This window comes from Amblyomma americanum, chromosome 2, assembly GCF_052857255.1.
Source record: "Amblyomma americanum isolate KBUSLIRL-KWMA chromosome 2, ASM5285725v1, whole genome shotgun sequence".
In the NCBI taxonomy this organism is placed as follows: Eukaryota; Metazoa; Arthropoda; class Arachnida; order Ixodida; family Ixodidae; genus Amblyomma; species Amblyomma americanum.
The window spans coordinates 115,395,042-115,413,576 of record NC_135498.1 but is presented as its reverse complement, the minus strand read 5'-3'; the positions used below and the strand labels follow the sequence as shown (position 1 = coordinate 115,413,576).

Below are 18,535 nucleotides of genomic sequence, written 5' to 3'. Positions count from 1 at the left end.
CCCAGAACGGGGGCCTTGTTCACAAGGCCCCCGTTCTGGGCCTGAACAAGGCCCCCGTTCTGGGCGCCGAAACGTCAATACAATTTTTTCGTTTTACTGGTCGGCGTCTCTTTGTTTTGACAAGTATTATTGACTGCATAAATATTTGCCGTGCCGGAGTTTATTTGCTGCTATCATTTGGTGGGCTTTATAGATTGTTGTTATTTTGTTTAGAGAATAGTTTCTGTGCGGTGTAGGAAACTTGCGCTTATTGCCTCATTAGCGCTAATGCAGATCTATTCTTGTTTTGTTTATACAGCTGTTCGGTAATTTTTCTTTGGTGCCCTTTTTGTGCTGTGCTCACGCCTTAACTTGTTTTAACTTGATCACAAGACGTTCCATTGCTATCCTTTAGTTCGGGACCTCTTGTCGTAATTATTCTGTGACATGCATTTTATGATTAAATGAAACAAAATCCACGACCTAGAAAGAGACTAATATGAATACAAATAATGATCAAAGCAACTTAAGTAATTTTGAACAGTTTGACAAGGAAATAGCGGTCTATATTAGGCAGCCAGAGATTAGAAACCGTATAGGAATAAATATTTTTGGCAAGGAATACCACAGATCCAGACCATCAGAGCAAAATAACTCGGAGAATGAGAATAGGGAGGATTGCACTGTGGGCGCGCAGGTGCTTTCCTATCACGAATAGCCTCTTACCAGTACACCTCCACAGGAAAGTATAAATTAGTTGTATCTTTTTTGCCAGCACTCAGATGTCATGCAGAAACATGACGGCTAATGAGAAGGCTTGTAATCTAACAGAGGGCAGCACAGGGATGATTGGAAGTAAAAATAATAAAGTTGACTTTCAAAACTAGGAAGAGAGCAGAGTGTGTGGGGGAAAAAACGCAAGTTAATAATATAACAGCTCACAAGAAGAGGTTGAAACGGACTCGAGCAATGAATTCAGCAACGAAAGTCTCGAGGAGACTTCCGTTAATTCTTTGAAACATTTTCAAATACTGGTTAGCGAAAGTAGACATCTGAAAGCATGGTGAGAAAACACCTAGTAGAAAGGGGTGCCACACGAGGAGATACACTCGCTACGTTGGTATTCACTGCGTGCCGGGAAAATCGTTGAGAGCATTATATGTGGAATCATTCGGTGCAACGACTAACGGTGAATACTTACCTCACCAACCTCTGATTCGGTGACTGCATCCTGACCATGTCAGTAATATATGTCAAGACTGAGGAAGTTCTCTTGCGAAGCGCAGTCGTAGGTACGAGCTAGTTTTTAATGTATTAAGAGCATTTGGAGCTGCGTGACGAAGGAGAAACAGCTTGCGAGAAGCTGTGAGTTAGTGTGAGTACGTCCTAGATTTTCCTCGGTAAAGTGGTCGAAGCTGCTCAAACACAGGAATATAGACTGAACTCTTGTCTTTCGGATGGAATAAATTTACATAAATGCGCTCGCCGACATCAGTGCCTTATTGTATCAAATTGGCACAAACAAAAAAGAACACAAAGCACATGGGCAGAATCTGTTCTCATTAGATGAAGTTTGACGAGGGTACTGCTTGCGTGCGTGTTGTCACTTCTAATTATCAACCAAGCGTTTCGCTTGCCGTTGAATAACTATGACAGCTGTGGTAGCTGCCTGCAGCGATCACAAATTGAGAAAAAGGCTGCTTTCTTCGAGGCGTGAAACGAAAACCCACGGAAAGTGTGTGGAGTCAGTGGCATCCTCAACTTTTGATGGGAAAACCAACAGATTCGGACGCGACGCGAAGAGTAGTCGCAGTCTGTTGAACTGTCTGAGGCGCAAAATATCAGGACTCATAAAGGCAGTTTTTAGCCAGTCTTAGTACATATAGCCCTGTAGCCCTCGTAGATTGTTTTATTTGTACTAGTTATTAATACCTGGCCACGGTACCAATGAAAGTGCATTTTAACTAGTCTTAGAGGTGCATTTTCTGTTGCTTTTTTCTCTCATGTACGTGGTGTAAACACACTGAGGTGGTTTCTCATATGGGGTTGTCTAGAAAGGGGGGCTCATAATTACTTTAACATTATAAGCGCCCACAAAAGTACTGCAACATATATTTTCGGTCAAAGGTACGCATAGATCTGGGTGTAAAATATAGACTAACCTATTTGCATTGGAAGTGAAACGTGTACAGTTCGACATAAACGTTTAAAAAAACTGCTATAAAGTGTTGGCTTGGGCTGGTTGGTGCATGACGAAAAGAGTGGAACAGTGCGAAGAGAGAACGACAGAAAGAAGTGACCGCGCCTTTGTGTACCTCGTTTCTATCGTCATGAATAAAAAGGTTTCGCCATAGCGCATAGCACGTCAGTACGCCTGTCGGAAGCGTGCATACAAACGTTTCATTCAGTCACATGCCCCTAGTAAAGATCGCCGCCGCATCTGGGAGACCGAGGGCACAGTCACGGTAGAGATGTAACCGCTGTTCCCAACGTCGGAAGCTTCCATGGTTGCTCTCGGGATTTGTTTTTTTTTAAATCTGTCACTTTGGCACTGTACACTGTAATTGACAAAATTTCATGCACGTTTTGCACCCCGCAAAAGCCAATAATCTTGTCTATTTTTGCAAAACAAATTTCTTGGTGCACTGCACCTAAAGCTGTTTAAAATACATTTCTACTGCAAGTTTAAGCGTCAGGAAATGTAGAAGGCGTGCTTGGACTCACTCTAGAATCTTACATCCTCCCAACGCGTCTAAGATTGCAACAGTGGTACTGCAGTGTTTGAAGGTGATAGAAAAATTATTAATTGGGTCATGATTTATTGTCAATGCGTGTTTATATGCATAGTCGTTTCGCTTTAAACTTTCAGAAAGTATCGCTGTCTGCTCCCTATTATTATGGGCTACTATGTTTTTTTGATAGACCTAGAACTCTTTCACAGTTGCACAATGTACGAAGCAGTGACGAGGCCTGCCTCTGGAAATTGAGGACTTGTTTCACTGTTTGGACTCTGGAGAGTTAAACTCGCAGTTGTGATCGCAGTGCTTTCAGTATTTAACAAGAGTAGCGCATCAAATTTTAAGATCAGTAGGCAGTATGCTGGCAATCACTTAGGCACTGACCTGTACGGCCCACGTAAATGAGAGCACGGCAAAGACGATCGCTGTATATTTCAGGCGTGGTTCGAAGGGCGTACATGTTCTGATGCTTGGTCGGTAGGACGGATAGCCGGGTGAGTTTTTAATGCATCGCTTTCGAACTGGGAGAAATAGCGGAAGGTTTTGAAGACACTGTAGAATTATTGGGCTGTTTGTTCTCAAGACATGGAACGCAAAACATCAATTCGACGGCCTTTTCGCTTGTCACTTGAAGCTGTCCCGCACATAATAATAATAATAATTGGTTTTTTGGGGAAAGGAAATAGCGCAGTATCTGTCTCATATATCGTTGGACACCTGAACCGCGCCGTAAGGGAAGGGATAAAGGAGGGAGTGAAAGCAGAAAGGAAGGAAGAGGTGCCGTATTGGAGGGCTCCGGAATAGGGCTCCCGCACATGGAAGCAGATTTTGGTGCCGGTCGTATTCAGCATTTCGGGTACTTTTCCTGCTACGTGGAGGTTAAGAATGGTTAACTCTTCGGCGAATGAAGAAACAACTTCGAGAAGAAACTCTTGAACGGTCAGCCACTGGATAGGGTGGGCACCACTCGTGCCTAGGCATGGCTTAAGGCTTTAGGTTAGGAGGCCCATTATACGATAAACGTACGACAGTATATATAGGCTGTTTTTTATGTATGCTTTCGTCCATTGTGTTTCAGATACAATGCTCAGTTGTTTCACAGAGCTGGTTGTAAGAAGGACGTAATTCGAGGTTAGTAGAAGGCATAGCGTGTGTTAACCAAAAATTCGTCTCCGCTGCTGAAACGAAGCAGGAGTCCTGTGTTTAACGAGCTCGGCGTTCACAGGCGCGCAGTGGTGTAATAATATTTGAAGATTATGTTTTTCCAGTCCGTGGGCGCTGTGGCACAACATGGAAAGAATCGGGTAAAGACATCGATTTTTCATCTCACAACGTTACTCAAGGGAAGCTACGACGGTTTGTAATGAAATTTTTAGGCGTGAACCGGGAACAAAATTTATGGGAGTTTGGTCAATAGGTGCTCATTGCTGTCAGTAATAATAATAATAATAATAATTGGTTTTGGGGGAAAGGAAATGGCGCAGTATCTGTCTCATATATCGTTGGACACCTGAACTGCGCCGTAAGGGAAGGCATAAAGGAGGGAGGGAAAGAAGAAAGAGGTGCCGTTGGGGAGGGCTCCGGAATAATATCGACCACCTGGGGATTTTTAACGTGCACCGTCATCGCACAGCACACGGGCGCCTTAGCGTTTTTCCTCCATAAAAACGCAGCCGCCGCGGTCGGGTTCGAACCCGGGAACTCCGGATCAGTAGCCGATCGCCCTAACCACTGAGCCATCGCGGCGGGTTGCTGTTGGTATACTGTCGAAATACTCCTGGGTTCGGCGGTTTCTAACGGGCAGAAAAGAGACTGGGTATGTCCTAGAGCAGACACCCAAACGTAAACGGCTATGCAAGACACTCATATCAGTGCGCGGCAGTGGTGTGCCTACATGTCATCGATGCGGACAGAGGATAACCCTTTCACAGAGTCTTGTAGCGTTTTGTCAGAGCGCGACTTATAATGTAGGAGGCTTTCTGTTAACCCTAGATGTAACGTTTTAGCACAGAGTTGTTTTCCACCGGTTCTTTCTGGAAAGATTTTAGATTTTATCAGGTCAGTGGTCGCTCACCGGCACGCTGCAAAAACTGTTGCGGGTCTGATGATCTTGCGGCGAGGCCTGTAAAAGAGCCGACTGAAGGATGAGTAGTCGTGGTCAGGTACTGCGCCATTTACCCTAACAAGCGTGGTACTGGCCCCCTGTACGCGATGGCACTTGTGAGGAAAACAAAAAAACTTTAGATTTGTGTTTTGCATAATTTTGTGTTTGGCCTTGCGTAACTCTTGTTTCACTTGGATCAAGCATATTTCTTTCCCTCTCCGCCAGATTTTTTAAGTTAGATAACTGCCTTCCAGTTTTTTAGGCTCACATTTACTGCGTAGCTAACGGTATTTGCCACATCAGTTTCCAACTATAATGATAGGACATGTTACGCTGCCATACTTTTCGTTTATTAACGCTGATATGATGGAGCCAAACTCTGTTACCAAAAAAACCTTACACCTGATGCGCGCTCAAATGGCTACACTTCCCACTCTTATGCAGGTGACCATGCGTACCCTGTGGCAAGGAAAGACTATCAAGGAAGCGATTGATCAAGCGAGGATGCACCATCAACTGATGCCGACTGAACTGGAAGTAGAGACCAGTTTCCCAAAGGTGGTATCATCTAGGCTTATTTTGAAAGCATACTCTGGATGGGCTTGCATATTTTTAGAAATGAGTAATTATTTTTCAGTGGCATTCACACTAGCAAAAAGTTCAATATTCATGCAATTGACCTAGCCTCTGTGTGGTAGTTTTTTTCTGGACCTTATGTTCGGCTACTTTATCCATTTCATTTATTTGAATCGTTTACATTAACTGTAGTCCCATATCAGGCGCATGCATGACGGGTTGCCGTGCATAAAAATAAAGAAAAATAAGAGGACGCTTAAGCTTTGTCTTTAAGTGTGAAAAAGCGACAGCGTGTTGCAGCACTGCCAGGGAGTTAGACAAATCGCTTTGCTACGTACGGTGAAACGAACGCGCGGAGCGGCAAACCACGTAGAAGCACTGCCAGGCGCCTTGCAGAAACGCGAGAAACTCAAATTGCAGTCGTAGTTCGTCGGCACATCGCTATCGACAAACCCGATGCCAGTAATGCCAGCATAGCTTTCGCGCCGAATGAGCGGGCAGCAAGCCGCAAGTTTCGTGGTGAAAGCGCTTTTGCATGTGCGCTGCGTTGTTCGCCGGCGCCCACCGCGTGATTCCTGCATGCCCGCACGGCCCCATTGCACCCGAACGAGAGAGGTCAGATGCGTCACTTCCTTTCCTTAAAATCAATTTTCACCTCATTTTTCTTTTCTTACGGTGCGGTTCGGGGTCCCACAGAGATATGCGAGATAGGCCTGACTTCCTTTCGTAAAAAACAATGTTCATTTTATTTTCTTTTTGCCCCGCCGCGGTGGCTCAGTGGTTAGGGCACTCGACTACTGATCCGGAGTTCCCGGGTTCGAACCCGACCGCGGCGGCTGCGTTTTTATGGAGGAAAAACGCCAAGGCGCCCGTGTGCTGTGCGATGTCAGTGCACGTTAAAGATCCCCAGGTGGTCGAAATTATTCCGGAGCCCTCCACTACGGCACCTCCTTCTTCCTTTCTTCTTTCACTCCCTCCCTTATCACTTCCCTTACGGCGTGGTTCAGGTGTCCAATGATATATGAGATGGATACTGCGCCATTTCATTTCCCCCAAAACCAATTAATAATAATAATAATAATAATTTTATTTTCCTTCCCTTGCGGCGCGGTCTTGGCTGTCCACCGAAATGTGTAACAGGCGTCCGTTCCTTTCCTTGCGCTGCCGTCGTTCGCAGTCTGTTGTGGCAGTGGCGTACATTGCGAGGAGGAGGAGGAGGAGGAGGAGGAGGGATTTTTCGCTCACCGGGAAGAGGAGGGATTTTAACGCGACAGCGTTAAGGAGCTCGTGTCGCAGAAAAGCCGGTGTAGTCGGAGCCTTTGTAATAATAATAATAATAATAATAATAATAATAATAATAATAATAATAATAATAATAATAATAATAATAATAATAATAATAATAATAATAATAATAATAATAATAATAATAATAATTGGTTTCTGGGGAAAGGAAATGCGCAGTATCGGTCTCATATAACTTTGGACACCTGAGCCGCGCCGTAAAGGGAAGGGATAAAGGAAGGAGTGAAAGAAGAAAGGAAGAAAGAGGTGCCGTAGTGGAGGTCTCCGGAATAATTTCGACCACCTGGGGATCTTTAACATGCACCGACATCGCACAGCACACGGCCGCCTTAGCATTTTGCCTCCATAAAAACGCAGCCGCCCCCTCAAATTTAGGAACCGATGGCCGCCGGTTTCGCTATGTTAACAATTGACAGTATTTGCTGACAGGAGTTTAACTGCGTTCTTTGCATCTTTCGGCGCTTTTTCTGGGGCATTTATATGTACGCAGGCGAAAAAAGTGCTCTATTTAGTGAAGGAAAGTGGTATTAGTGGTTCAAGTAGCACCCTGGGTTTCACGTCCAAAAGTGACACACCTGCTATGTGGGTGTCTCGCATTTCGCCGCCGTTTGGGTGCGGCCACCGCGGCCGATATTGAGCCCGCGGCCTCGTGTACAGTAGCCAAGCGCAGAAACCACTGAGCCATCGGAGGGAATGAAAAATGTGTCAACGACTGCTTGTGGCAACCCTAATTTAACGGTGAAGGAGCCGCATAATGAACGCAGGAAGTTTCTTTACACGATGGAGTTGCTGACCGAAATGTGTAAGGCAGTTCTGGGATTAATTCACCGATTAAGTGTTTTTTATTTGTTTGCTTTTGATTATTCATTGCCCACCTTTTAGCTAAAGTACTCCGGCCGTGCTGATCACTAACTGTACTTTAAAAGATAAGGCAGAAATGATTGCTTTCTTCAGTAAGCTTGATATACTCGTTGCATCCGAGAATCATAGGGCCCGCATTGTTTGTGCTGGAAACTTAGCATACCTCTTTTTAAAATCTTCACTGGACAACATAAGTATGAAAGCATTAAGGCACGTGACCTCTTACATGTAACATTTAAGGGAACTGAATCTGAAACGGCCCACAAGTCTCGGCACTTTACAGGGCCTCAAAGCTACCGAGAGCCAACATGACGGGAGATTCACAACCACAGTATTACCACCTCAAAATAAAATGAGCCATTTGCTGCCAAGATATTCATTTTTACTTTTTGGTACATATTTTTAGGAATACCGAAGCATGCTGGAGAAGAAGGGCCACAAGATAAAAGTTCAGGAAGTGATGCCGAGCGGCGTGTCCGGCATCTACAAGCGAGACGGCGTTCTCTACGCAAATAGCGACTTTAGAAGAGGAGGCTCTGTCGACGGAGTGTGAAGTGGTTCGTCCTGGAAGCACCGTCGTCTCTCGCAATTCAAAAATAACAAGCTTGATGCGCCGCTTGTTTTGGGAATATATGAACCTTGCGTTTCAAAAGTATTTGTACTTAATTTTATTAGCTTCGAAATCTTCTGTGATGCGTGCCTCATTTTTGATAGGCGCAGCAATAGCTTGCCGGAACATGAGTCGCGAAGAGAAGGCACCGGGTGGACGCATCTGCAGCACTTCGTCGTACCAGCCGAGTTGTGAATCGGATGACGGATATAATAATAATAATAATAATAATAATAATAATAATAATAATAATAATAATAATAATAATAATAATAATAATAATAATAATAATAATAATAATAATAATAATAATAATAATAATAATAATAATAATAATAATAAGGAAATGGCGCAGTATCTGTCTCATATATCCTTGGACGCCTGTACAGCGCCGTAAAGGAAGGGATAACGGAGGGAGTGAAAGAAGAAAGAGGTGCTGTAGTGGAGGGCTCCTTAATAGTTTCGACCACCTTGGGATGTTTAACGTGCAGTGACATCGCACAGCACACTGGCGCCTTAGCGTTTTGCCTTCATAAAAACGCAGCCGGCGTGGTCGGGTTCGAACCCGGGAAACCCACATCATTAGTCGAGCGCCCTAACCACTGAACACCGCGGCGGGTTGATGACGGATCGCTTTTCTTGTTTCTTATGTCTGTTAGCTGAAGAAGACAGATGAATGTTGCAGAAAAGCCCTGCGCATGGAGCTAGTTCCCTTTTGTCAAAACGTGACGCCAGTGTAAAGGTGTTGTGATGACCTTGTGCATTGAATTAATAGAGCTTAATTGGAGGAAGCAGCCTCTCAGTAACAAAAGACTGCAGTTCAGAGCTTCCTCGTTCGTTTTATATGCATTGCGAATGTGTACGCATTCTCGGTGAAGTGTAGAAAGTTTCCTGCGCGATAATGTATTTATGCATGTTCTAGAGAGATTATATGGGCTCTGGACTAGACGCTTTCGTAGTGCTTTCCAAGGTAGGTAGGTAAAAACTTCATTGATGAACGAAGTAAGGGAGGGTGTTAGGGGAGGTTTGGTTTGCTTGATTCTTAATCCCACATGGCCGCCATCAGTCCATGACTTCTGGCGACCTTCACCACCCATTCCGCCAGCCTCTTCTGTGAGGCCGGCTCTGAGCTAGTAACTGCGATCTCCCAACCTTCGTCTGTGAGATTCTAGCGAGATGTTGGTTGGATTTCTCGAGATGTGAATAGTATGTGTTCGAAATTTGCTCTCGCAGTCCCACAATGAGGGCATTCGGGCTTGTTTGACCCGGGTGCATTAGTTCCATATAGGCCGGTGGAGGAAAAGTTCTGGACTGGCGTTGCCTCCAAACAGTCTGGTGTTCCTTCGTGAGGGTGTGGTGTGGTGGCGGATATGTGAGCCTTTCCTGTCTATAGTGTAGTGTGATTTCGTTGTAGACAAATAGTCTGTCCCTCGCGCAATCCCTCTCGACTGTTTGGCCTGCTCGCTTGACGTACGCTCGAGCAATAGAGTGCGCCTCGTCGTTACCGGTGTTGCCTGCGTGGGCTGGCACCCAAACTACTTGAATTGGTGTGGGTTCGTGGGGGCTTCATTGGAGAATTTTGTTGGTGGAAGAATGGATCTGTCCCTTTGCAAAATTCCTGATTGCGGTTTTGGAGTCGCTAATTATGAGTATGTCAGTGGAAGATGCTATGGCCGCATTTTCCGCTTCAAGGGAGGTGGTTGCGCTTATCGACCCGGATGCCTTGTGTTTGAGGTTGTGTGACACAACGCTTACGGCGTAGGCTGGGTTTATTCTGCCGCGTCTACGTAGACTGCGTCTTCGTTGTCCGCGTGTTTTTATATAGGGTTTTTTGCGCGTGCTTCGCGTCTTTCCCGGTTGTGGGTTGAGTGTACGTTCTTGGGTAATGGGTGAACGATTAGCTTTTCCTTGATTTGTTTACGAATCTTGTGGGTGTTGTCCGGAGGGGGACCCGTTGGTTGAATCTTTAATGCGGCTAGAATGTGTCTGCTCTAGTTTGTGGAGGATAGTCTGTCCAACTGTGCTGTGCGGTAGGCTTCAGTCTGTTCTTGTAGAGTGTTTAGACCCCCTTGCGGAGGAGTCTGTTGTATGAGGTCCCTTGTGGTAGATTGAGGGCCGATTTGTAGGCCTGTCTTAAAAGCGCGTTTACTCTTTCCGCTGCTCTCTTTGTGAAGTGAAGATAGGGGAGTATACCAATCTGCTAATCACAGATGCTTTCACTAACCGCCTGAGATCGTGTTCTCGCATGCCTTGGTGCTTATTTGCTATTCTTTTGATTAGCCTGGTGACTTGGTGTGCCATGACCGTGAGTTTGGAGATGATCTCTGTATTGGGGCCGTTGATTTGAATGAACATTCCCAGAAGGCGGAGTTTCTGTTCCTCCGGTACTGGGAGGCCGTCGACCGCCACTTGTATAGAGGAGTTCCCCTTTTTTGTGACGGTCTGCGGTGAGGTGGAGCAGCAGAATTTCGGATTTGGTCGGATTTGGATTTGGTAGAATTTGGTCGCAGAGTGCGCGGCCTATGAATGCCGTTCACTCGGCGGCCGCGACCGCTTCCGCTTGGAGGATTTCTTTCATTTCGCCGATATTTCTCGTGGCCGTCCACACGGTGATGTCATCTGCGTAGAAGGAATGGGATAGATGTTTAATGCGCTCTAATTTTCGGGCCATGGATAAGAGGATGATGTTGAAGAGTAGCGGAGATAAAACTGAGCCTTGGGGTGTGCCCTTGCTTCCGAGGGGGAAGGGGAGGATTCCGCGGACCCAAACTTTATCACCACCGTCCTGTTATTCAGAAAGGCGGTTTTATAAGCGTTTCTTCTAGTTCCTAAACCTAATTCAGATAGGGCGTTTAGTATGGCTTCGTGCTGGACGTTGTCAAACGCTCTTGTGGGGTCTAGGGCTAGTAGTGCTCTCGTGTGCCTGCCGTGTCTTCGATGTAGAATTTCTTACGAGATTTGAAGCATCACGCCCTACGTGTGCATGTTGCTTCTAAATCCCAGCATCTTTTGGGGGAAGAGGTCCTGTTCGTGCATGTGGGTTTGGAGACGGCCGAGAATAACTTGTTCGAAGAGTTTTCATAGGCATGAGGTGAGCGAAATGGGACGGAGGTTTGCCAACTGAAGTGGCTTTCCTGCCTTTGGAATAAAGGTGACCTTAACGTGGGTCCATTCCGGGGGGTGCCTTCCCTCCAGCGTTTGTTGAACAGTTTGGCTACGGCTTGGATTGAATTTTCGTCCAGGTTCCGTAATACTTTGTTGGTGTTTTTACCTCCGCCCGGCACCGACGTGGTATGCAGTTTGTGCATGGCGGCTCTCACATCCCACGTCGATATGTCTTGGTCGAGCTCGGGGTTTGGAGGGCCTGAGTATTAGTGAGTGGGGTCCTAGCTGTGGTTGTTAGATATCTGTCTTTTAAGTTTTGCATCAGGATGCTTTCATCCACATCTAATTTGTGGACGATGCGGGTTATGTTACATTGTGAGAAGTTTTTAGTGTTTTATGGTTCCAAGAGGCAAAGTGAAAGTTTTTACGTGTCTTGCAGGCCGAGATTTCCTTACATGCGGTTGCAAATCTGGCCCCACCACTGTTGACGGTTTAGGTGTACTCCGTGTGTTTAGATCTTTTTTACTAAGGCTGCTATCTTTAGTTTGAGCTGTCTGTTTTGTTTGTTTTTGAGCCATCTTTTTTTGCATACTGGAGTGTGCTTCCCACATGTGCAGAACTATGCTGTCCACGATTTCCGTTTTTCGGTTGCTCGGGAGTTGGGATGCGTGCACTTTCGGCGTCCTTCGTGAGCGTATTCACCCCGTATGAAAGGTGTTCTATCTCAGCATGGAATTTTTTCCGGAGATTCTGGAATTTATCTCAGTTTGTGATCGTTTTTTTACAGAGAGGTGATTGACTTCAGTGCGAAGGTTGTTTGAATGATGTAGTGGTTTGCGTGCTGGTCCACTGAGATTGTCCGATGTTTCTGGTGATCGTGAGATCGGGGGTGATGCTTAGCTGCACGCTTTTTCCTATGCGCGTGTGCTGTTGCATATCGTTAACGAGGATTAGGCCCTCGTTTTGCATTAACGTCCAGAGCTGTGATCCCTTTCTGCAGTTCTGCTTGTAGCCCCAGTGTGTGTGACTCGCGTTAAAATTTCAGCAGTGCTTTTAGAATCTCCTAAGATTAGTAGCAGATTTTTCGTGCTGATCTTTAGCGCTTTTCTTTTGACCGCTAGGAGGTGGGCTGCGCTGCTTTTTGGGGCGCTGTACGTGTTGAGGATGAATAAGCTAGGGCTTCTATTTTTGAGAACGAGCTCTATGAAGTGGCAGTCGAAATTTACTTGTTCGATTGGCTGATCTGTAGCGGTGTAGGCTCTGTGGACCAGGGTGGCTATCCGCTGAGTGGTGGGTATGTTTGGGTTATGAGGGGTGCAGTTTACGAGCTTGGCAGGGGTTTGCGTGTCTCCTGCCACGCGATGACCGCTGGGATCTCCGCGTCGGGGGGGGGGGGGGGGATGTATGTGGAGCTGCAGGTTACTGCGTTTAGAGTGGTAACCTCTACAGCTCCACTGCCACACTCTAGTCCTTGCGGGTTGCGTCCATCATGAATTTGCTTAGCGGAGGTGAGTGGGTTAAATTTGGTTAGGGTGAAGGAGAGTTTGTCTAGGCTGCTCTGATGGTCCGCGATGATTGCATCTTGTGCACCCATCTTTTGCTCGAGCGCTGCCAGGCGGCTGCTAACTGTTACTGGCCAAGTTTTGGTTTCCTTGGACACGTTTTCCATCTTTATTCGAGGATATTAATAGCCTTAAAGATTGTTTCGCGGGACATAGCGCTATCTGTTGTGGTAGAGTTCGGTTCCTTGGCCTAGCGTTTCACGGGGAGGCAATGTGTGGGGGAGCTTGGTGGGCTGGCTACTGTTGTAAAAGTAGGGGTATCTCTGGGGATATTAATCTTTTCTGGGGTTGTTGATTTTTGCATTAGCAGTTTAATCTGTTTGCTTAGGTATTAGATTTGTTGGCTTTGTTGCTGGATTTGTTTGCTCTGCTTTTCGAGCTGTGTATTTAGCTGGTCATTCTGCCGGACCAAGGAGGAAAGTCGCGGCTCCAGCTCAACTGTTTTTCGGACGCGACTTGGCCTCCGCTGTCAAGGGGTAGGCAAGACGGTGATCTGCTCCTTGCTCCTTTTGGCGGGGTAGAGCTGTTCTTCGTTCCGGACTTAGATCTGGAGCGGCAGTTGTCGCGGCCTCTCGGCTCTGACCGCTGTCGGCTGCGTGACTGTCGGGGGATCGCCGGCTGCTTCCCCCCTCCGTTTCTTCTTTGGTAGGGTTCGTGGTGGTGCCTGCTTTCTTGTTGCCCGGGCGGTTGAAGCGAAGCTTGCATTTCTTGAAACCCGTAAAGTGCGATTCGCTGCACAGGATGCATTGGACCTCACACGTGGGTGGGTCGGCCAGTGGGTGATTCTCTCCGCATGTGTGGCAGAGATTTTGGCGAGGAGCCGTACACACGTCGCTCCGATGTCCGGGCTTCCGGAAAGTAAAGCATGCTTCAGCTTTCACCAAGAAGGGGTAGCAGTTGTAGATTGCCCCATAGAATTTGAGTTGCTTGGGGACCTTCTTGGTGTTGATGAAATTGACAAGTCGAATTCGTCTTGTCGAGTTGCGTGCTTGCCAAAGGATTTCAAGGAGGGAGCACTGCAGTGTAACTGGGAAAGTAAAGTATTCACCTTGGAAGGCGAAACAAGGCTCACTGATTGTTTTGTTTTACTTTGATGTTGACTTCGCTTAATGTTCTTATTGCTTTTTCTGTGAAAAGAACACGTTGTTTTCGAACTGTCTCCCCAGCAATAATGCCTTCGAGGCGACGCAGGTATTCTGTAAATAAATAAATAAAACTGTGTAAGTTTTTTTAATTGCATTGCGCAGGCACATTGTGCTTAATTCATACCATCCAGGTGAGCATTCTTTACTGGAGCAGCTTCTTAGACAATGCAGAGCGAAATCTGGCTGCCCAACTGATCTTGCTGATAGCGCCTGGACGGGCGCTTCTACTGGTTTGACCTAACTTCTGACTGTAGGCGCGTAGCATAACCTATGCTACGCGCCTATGTTTTAATTGCCTCACCAGTTGTTATTCGGTACCAGGAATCTTAGAAATTTTAAAGTTTTCACTGCTTCGTTCGCTGTTTTGTTCACAGCCATGTTTATGCTAGTCTTCTTTCATCATAAGTGGAGGCATGGCATAGGAAAAAAAAAAAAGCTATCGCGCGTGTTCTGGATGCCAACAGATACCCATCACTATCATGCCTGCCTTTGGGAAGAGAAAAGGTAAATAAGCAATTTGTCGAGAAAAGGTGGTAGATACGATTCTCAACCCATAGCGGCGTTTTGGAGGCCTAGCTGGTGATAGGAGCTCTAATCGCACTCTTTATTTTATTTGTGTTGTCTATAAATACCTTCTTGTAAAAATCAACCACAGTTGATAGCCAGTGCCTGGGCAGTTTTGTCACGTCCTAGTTTGCAGTGCTGTTTCTCTCACTCAATACAGTCGCAGTCGTATTCGAGAAACAAGAACAGTGTAATTTCCTAACGCATGAACATGCGAAGAGAGATTGGCTCAGTGAACAGAGAGATAGGTGGATAAATTTTAAGAACATGTGGTGGGAAATTGTGCACCGAGTTCTACGAGGTTCAATATCTTTTCTTCAGTTTTGAACGTTTTTTAAATAAGGTAGTGTCCAAAAACGAACCAATTTTTACAAATACGGACTACAGTACCTGTTCAGAGACGGGCCTAAATGTGCTCCTACAGTGATTTTCAATGTTCTTCCCATCTTGGAACCACCACTACTGAAACGGCTTTTGCTGGCGTCTACACGGACTGGAATCACAATTTACCTGACACTGCATAGAGTTAGTTTTACTAGGAGTATTATGTTCTGTAATTGTGATTTTTGGACACATCTTCCTTCAAAGCGCAGGATATTACAATATCTAACACCATCAAAAAGTTTCTTTCACTTTTTTCGTTCTATATCGGCCTGTAGCCGGCTTATTTTTCATGGAAAAGAAAGGATGCACTGGGCCTGACTCCTCGTGGCCGCCCTTCGCTAATATTGCACCTTAAGTGATGCAGCGATTCCACCACTTAAATGCGCTTTATGTATATTCTGTAAGTAGACATGTGGTAGCATGATGCTAGCAGCAGTGTACAAAGTTTCTGTGAGGTCTCTACTTGAATATCCGTGCACAGTGTGGGATCTATATATATATATATATATATATATATATTATAAAACAAGTATAGAAATCACTCGAATAATCCTCAGTCCCGAATTCAGTTCAACACGTCTGGATCACATAACCAAGGTGAAAGAAACAGTATGCTGCAAATGCCTTTCTTTCCCGCACAGGCAGAGTATGCTATAGACTAAATTGTGCTGTGGCTGTTGGAATGCGGAATGATTGGTCTGTGTCTGTATTGAATTTGGTTTTGGCAGATACACAATCTTGTGCCATCTACCTACATCTATTTCTTGCCTTTGTTTCTCTCCCTCTCCCCTTTGCAATGCTGTACTGGAGCCGTAAGTGCACTGATAAACAAAAAAATAAAATCTATACTGTACACAAAAGTACCGTAACCGCTCGGACCTCAACGGCTGTACAAGGAAGTTCCCTACGATGCCTTTTTGCATTGAGTGGGCGAGCGCCTTTTAACGGACGACAATTGAATACAAAATCAGCATTTCCTTTTCCCCAAGACATCGCTGGTCTGCACGGGCGTCGTAGTCACTACAACTTCAAAAATCTAATATATATAGTAGCTGCGGTGTAATTCTTGTTATTTTGTGCACTCGGCAGCGATTAAGAGTGGAAAAATTTCACGAAGAATATTTGCCGGGAATGCGTGTTTCCTGAAAACCCTAATGACTTGTTGCCAATAATAAAAACAAAACAAAGGGGTGCCGTCAGTCTGACTAAAGTTGCCTGCCGAACGTGCGAGCGTATTTAACTTTGAATTTTCATCGGTATTTACCAATGATTCCGAAGCACCGTGCTTTACTTTACTCTTGTTACTACTAAGGCCATGGAAGCCACGTCCTTGAATCGTTCTGGAATAATAAAAACCTTACCACAAACTGACCTCTTTAACTACCGCTACATTTAGCTAACAATTGTGCCCTGTAAACTCTTGTACTATGTTATTTACAATGAGCTTTGCTTTTTTTGGAATGAAATAACTTGGTTTATTGATCACAGCATGTACATTTTAAGATGCCTCTTGCAAGACTGAGCTCTCCTCCTTCTTTCTGGTATTCACTCACATCTCGGCATTAACCAACAAACTGACACCAGTTTTTTCCACTTTGCTAAGGAATTTGAGTACCTCCAGCGCTTCCTTCGAAGGATCTCTCAGTTTCGCCTGCACTAAAACATCTTGGTACAGAGAATGCAATCTGTCTTGTATCGCCTAAATGAATCTTCATTAATTATAATCATCTAATGTGCTATCAGTCACCTCATTCTTCAAAAAAGATTCAGTCTGCGGTCCCTGTCTAATCTGCTGGCTAACTGCTGTTTCATTTGCGAAAAACATATCCTTTTCGTTGACTTAAAACAGCGCGCAACACTGGCCCTTGTAATAGCTTGTTCACCTTAACTCTGCAAATCACTCAAACATCTACACAGCTCCACGCACAGTTCTCGCCGCCGCAGTCATACGCGTCAATTTTAGCGCTTGAGCCAAACTAATGCTTTATTTTATGGCGCGAATTTACTGTTTAGCATAGATAAGGGAAAATGTACAGGCTAGATTCATTAATGAATGCTAGCAATGGTTGGCGCTTAGGCCCATGTGTTCATATATATGCTTGTGTCCAGCGGACGACCTGCGTGGCAGCCCTCGCTGCGTAAAAACGAGTCACGCGCTGCGACAAGTCCGGTAAAACTTCCAAAGACCACAGCTTTGTCTCCATGGCGGCAGCTGAGCGGAAGGGACACGGGAGTAGAAACGGTGAGCGATTTGGATGTCCAGGGTGCCTTACCGCAGGAGTCGGCGCAGAACCCACAGTTATTGTTTAGCACTGCGACCTCGTAATTTCATCTTCCGGCTGCAACTTTCTCATCGACCTGATTCACCGTATGAATAATAATGATAACTATTTATTTCGGTTTATGCAGTACAAAAACCGAGGACGCACAAGCTAAATGTGTTAAAAAACACCTGACAAAGACCTGTCGTCCTGAACGAAGACATTCAAGAGCAATAAGTAATATTTCTATTGTTCTGCGCAGAAACCCTCTGCAGTCAATAAAAAAATGTACAAAAATGCTCACAGAAGGCAAGTCAAGCGAATACACTCTAGGGAAGTAACACAGCTAGAGAGAAGACAACGAATGGAAGAAAGCATGAAAGTGGGTTGTGTTTGGTTGACTTGGAAAGCCAGTATAGTGTAAGGTGATTTTTAAATTTATTTTGTGTATTATTTTCAAGCACTAAATCTTGAACTCCGTGGTAAGTGTTTAATGAATTTGGTATCCGGTAGGTGAGCTTTTGAAAACCGTAATTTGTAAGGGGCTTATAAACTTCGTATTGGTAAAGCCCGAAAATGTAACTTTAGCGTGAAATGGGGTGTTGCTCCTCAGAAACATGTTTATTTTGTGTAACCAGGTTTTTAATGCGTATAGATAGTTTCTTCCTATAAATATCTAGTGTCGACAAGTTATATCTGGAAAAAAGGTCGGACGTGCGCCAACTAAAATGAAGCTTGGTTTTAGCAGGAAGACCTCTTCTCTGGAAAGTGGTATATTTTTTTTTAATGATTTGTGGTGGGCGTTGTACCCGATACAAGTAAGCCAAAATACATGTAGGAATGAAAAAGTGAGCAATAAATTTTTAATTTTACGCAATCCTCTCATCGAATTTGGTCGCCGCTGTCGCATCGTAATTTGTAAACACATTACCACGTTCTTATATTTCAACTTCGTTCCTTGTGTAACACTCAAATAACCATTTAGAAAATTCTTTTTCTAGTCTACCTAGAGTGTCCACAAACTTTTGTCAATAAAGTGAGCAGACTTTCTATAGATAATCCTATAGACGAGTCTGAATAAAAGGTAAAACTCCTTCAGACAGTCCATAGACAACCTATAGATCTGTACACAGGCATACACGTTCAGTAGACCTTTCTCTACAGGCAGCGTGTAGGATATAAACAAACAAACAAAAGAAAATGTCTACAGGAAGGCTATAGAGCCTATAGAAAATCTGCAGACCATTTGTTTTAAGGGAAGGTCCAAGATGATCAATGAGGACAAAGTCCAGTAAGCCTGTATCGAAAGACTTCCACGCTCTGAGCATAAAGAGGCTCCTG

At 45.0% G+C, this 18,535-nt stretch overlaps 1 protein-coding gene across 1 annotated transcript in view; it reads left to right on the top strand.

The window, feature by feature from the left end:
* LOC144119000 (scoloptoxin SSD14-like) overlaps positions 1-8,183 on the top strand; it is a 45,597-nt gene extending 37,414 nt beyond the window's left edge. The window contains exons 12-13 of the mRNA XM_077651754.1: positions 5,266-5,379; positions 7,970-8,183. Of these exons, the coding sequence (XP_077507880.1) occupies positions 5,266-5,379; positions 7,970-8,116 (261 nt within the window). The 3' untranslated portion in view covers positions 8,117-8,183. The remainder of the gene's footprint in view (positions 1-5,265; positions 5,380-7,969) is intronic.
* Positions 8,184-18,535: the final 10,352 nt, after the last annotated feature.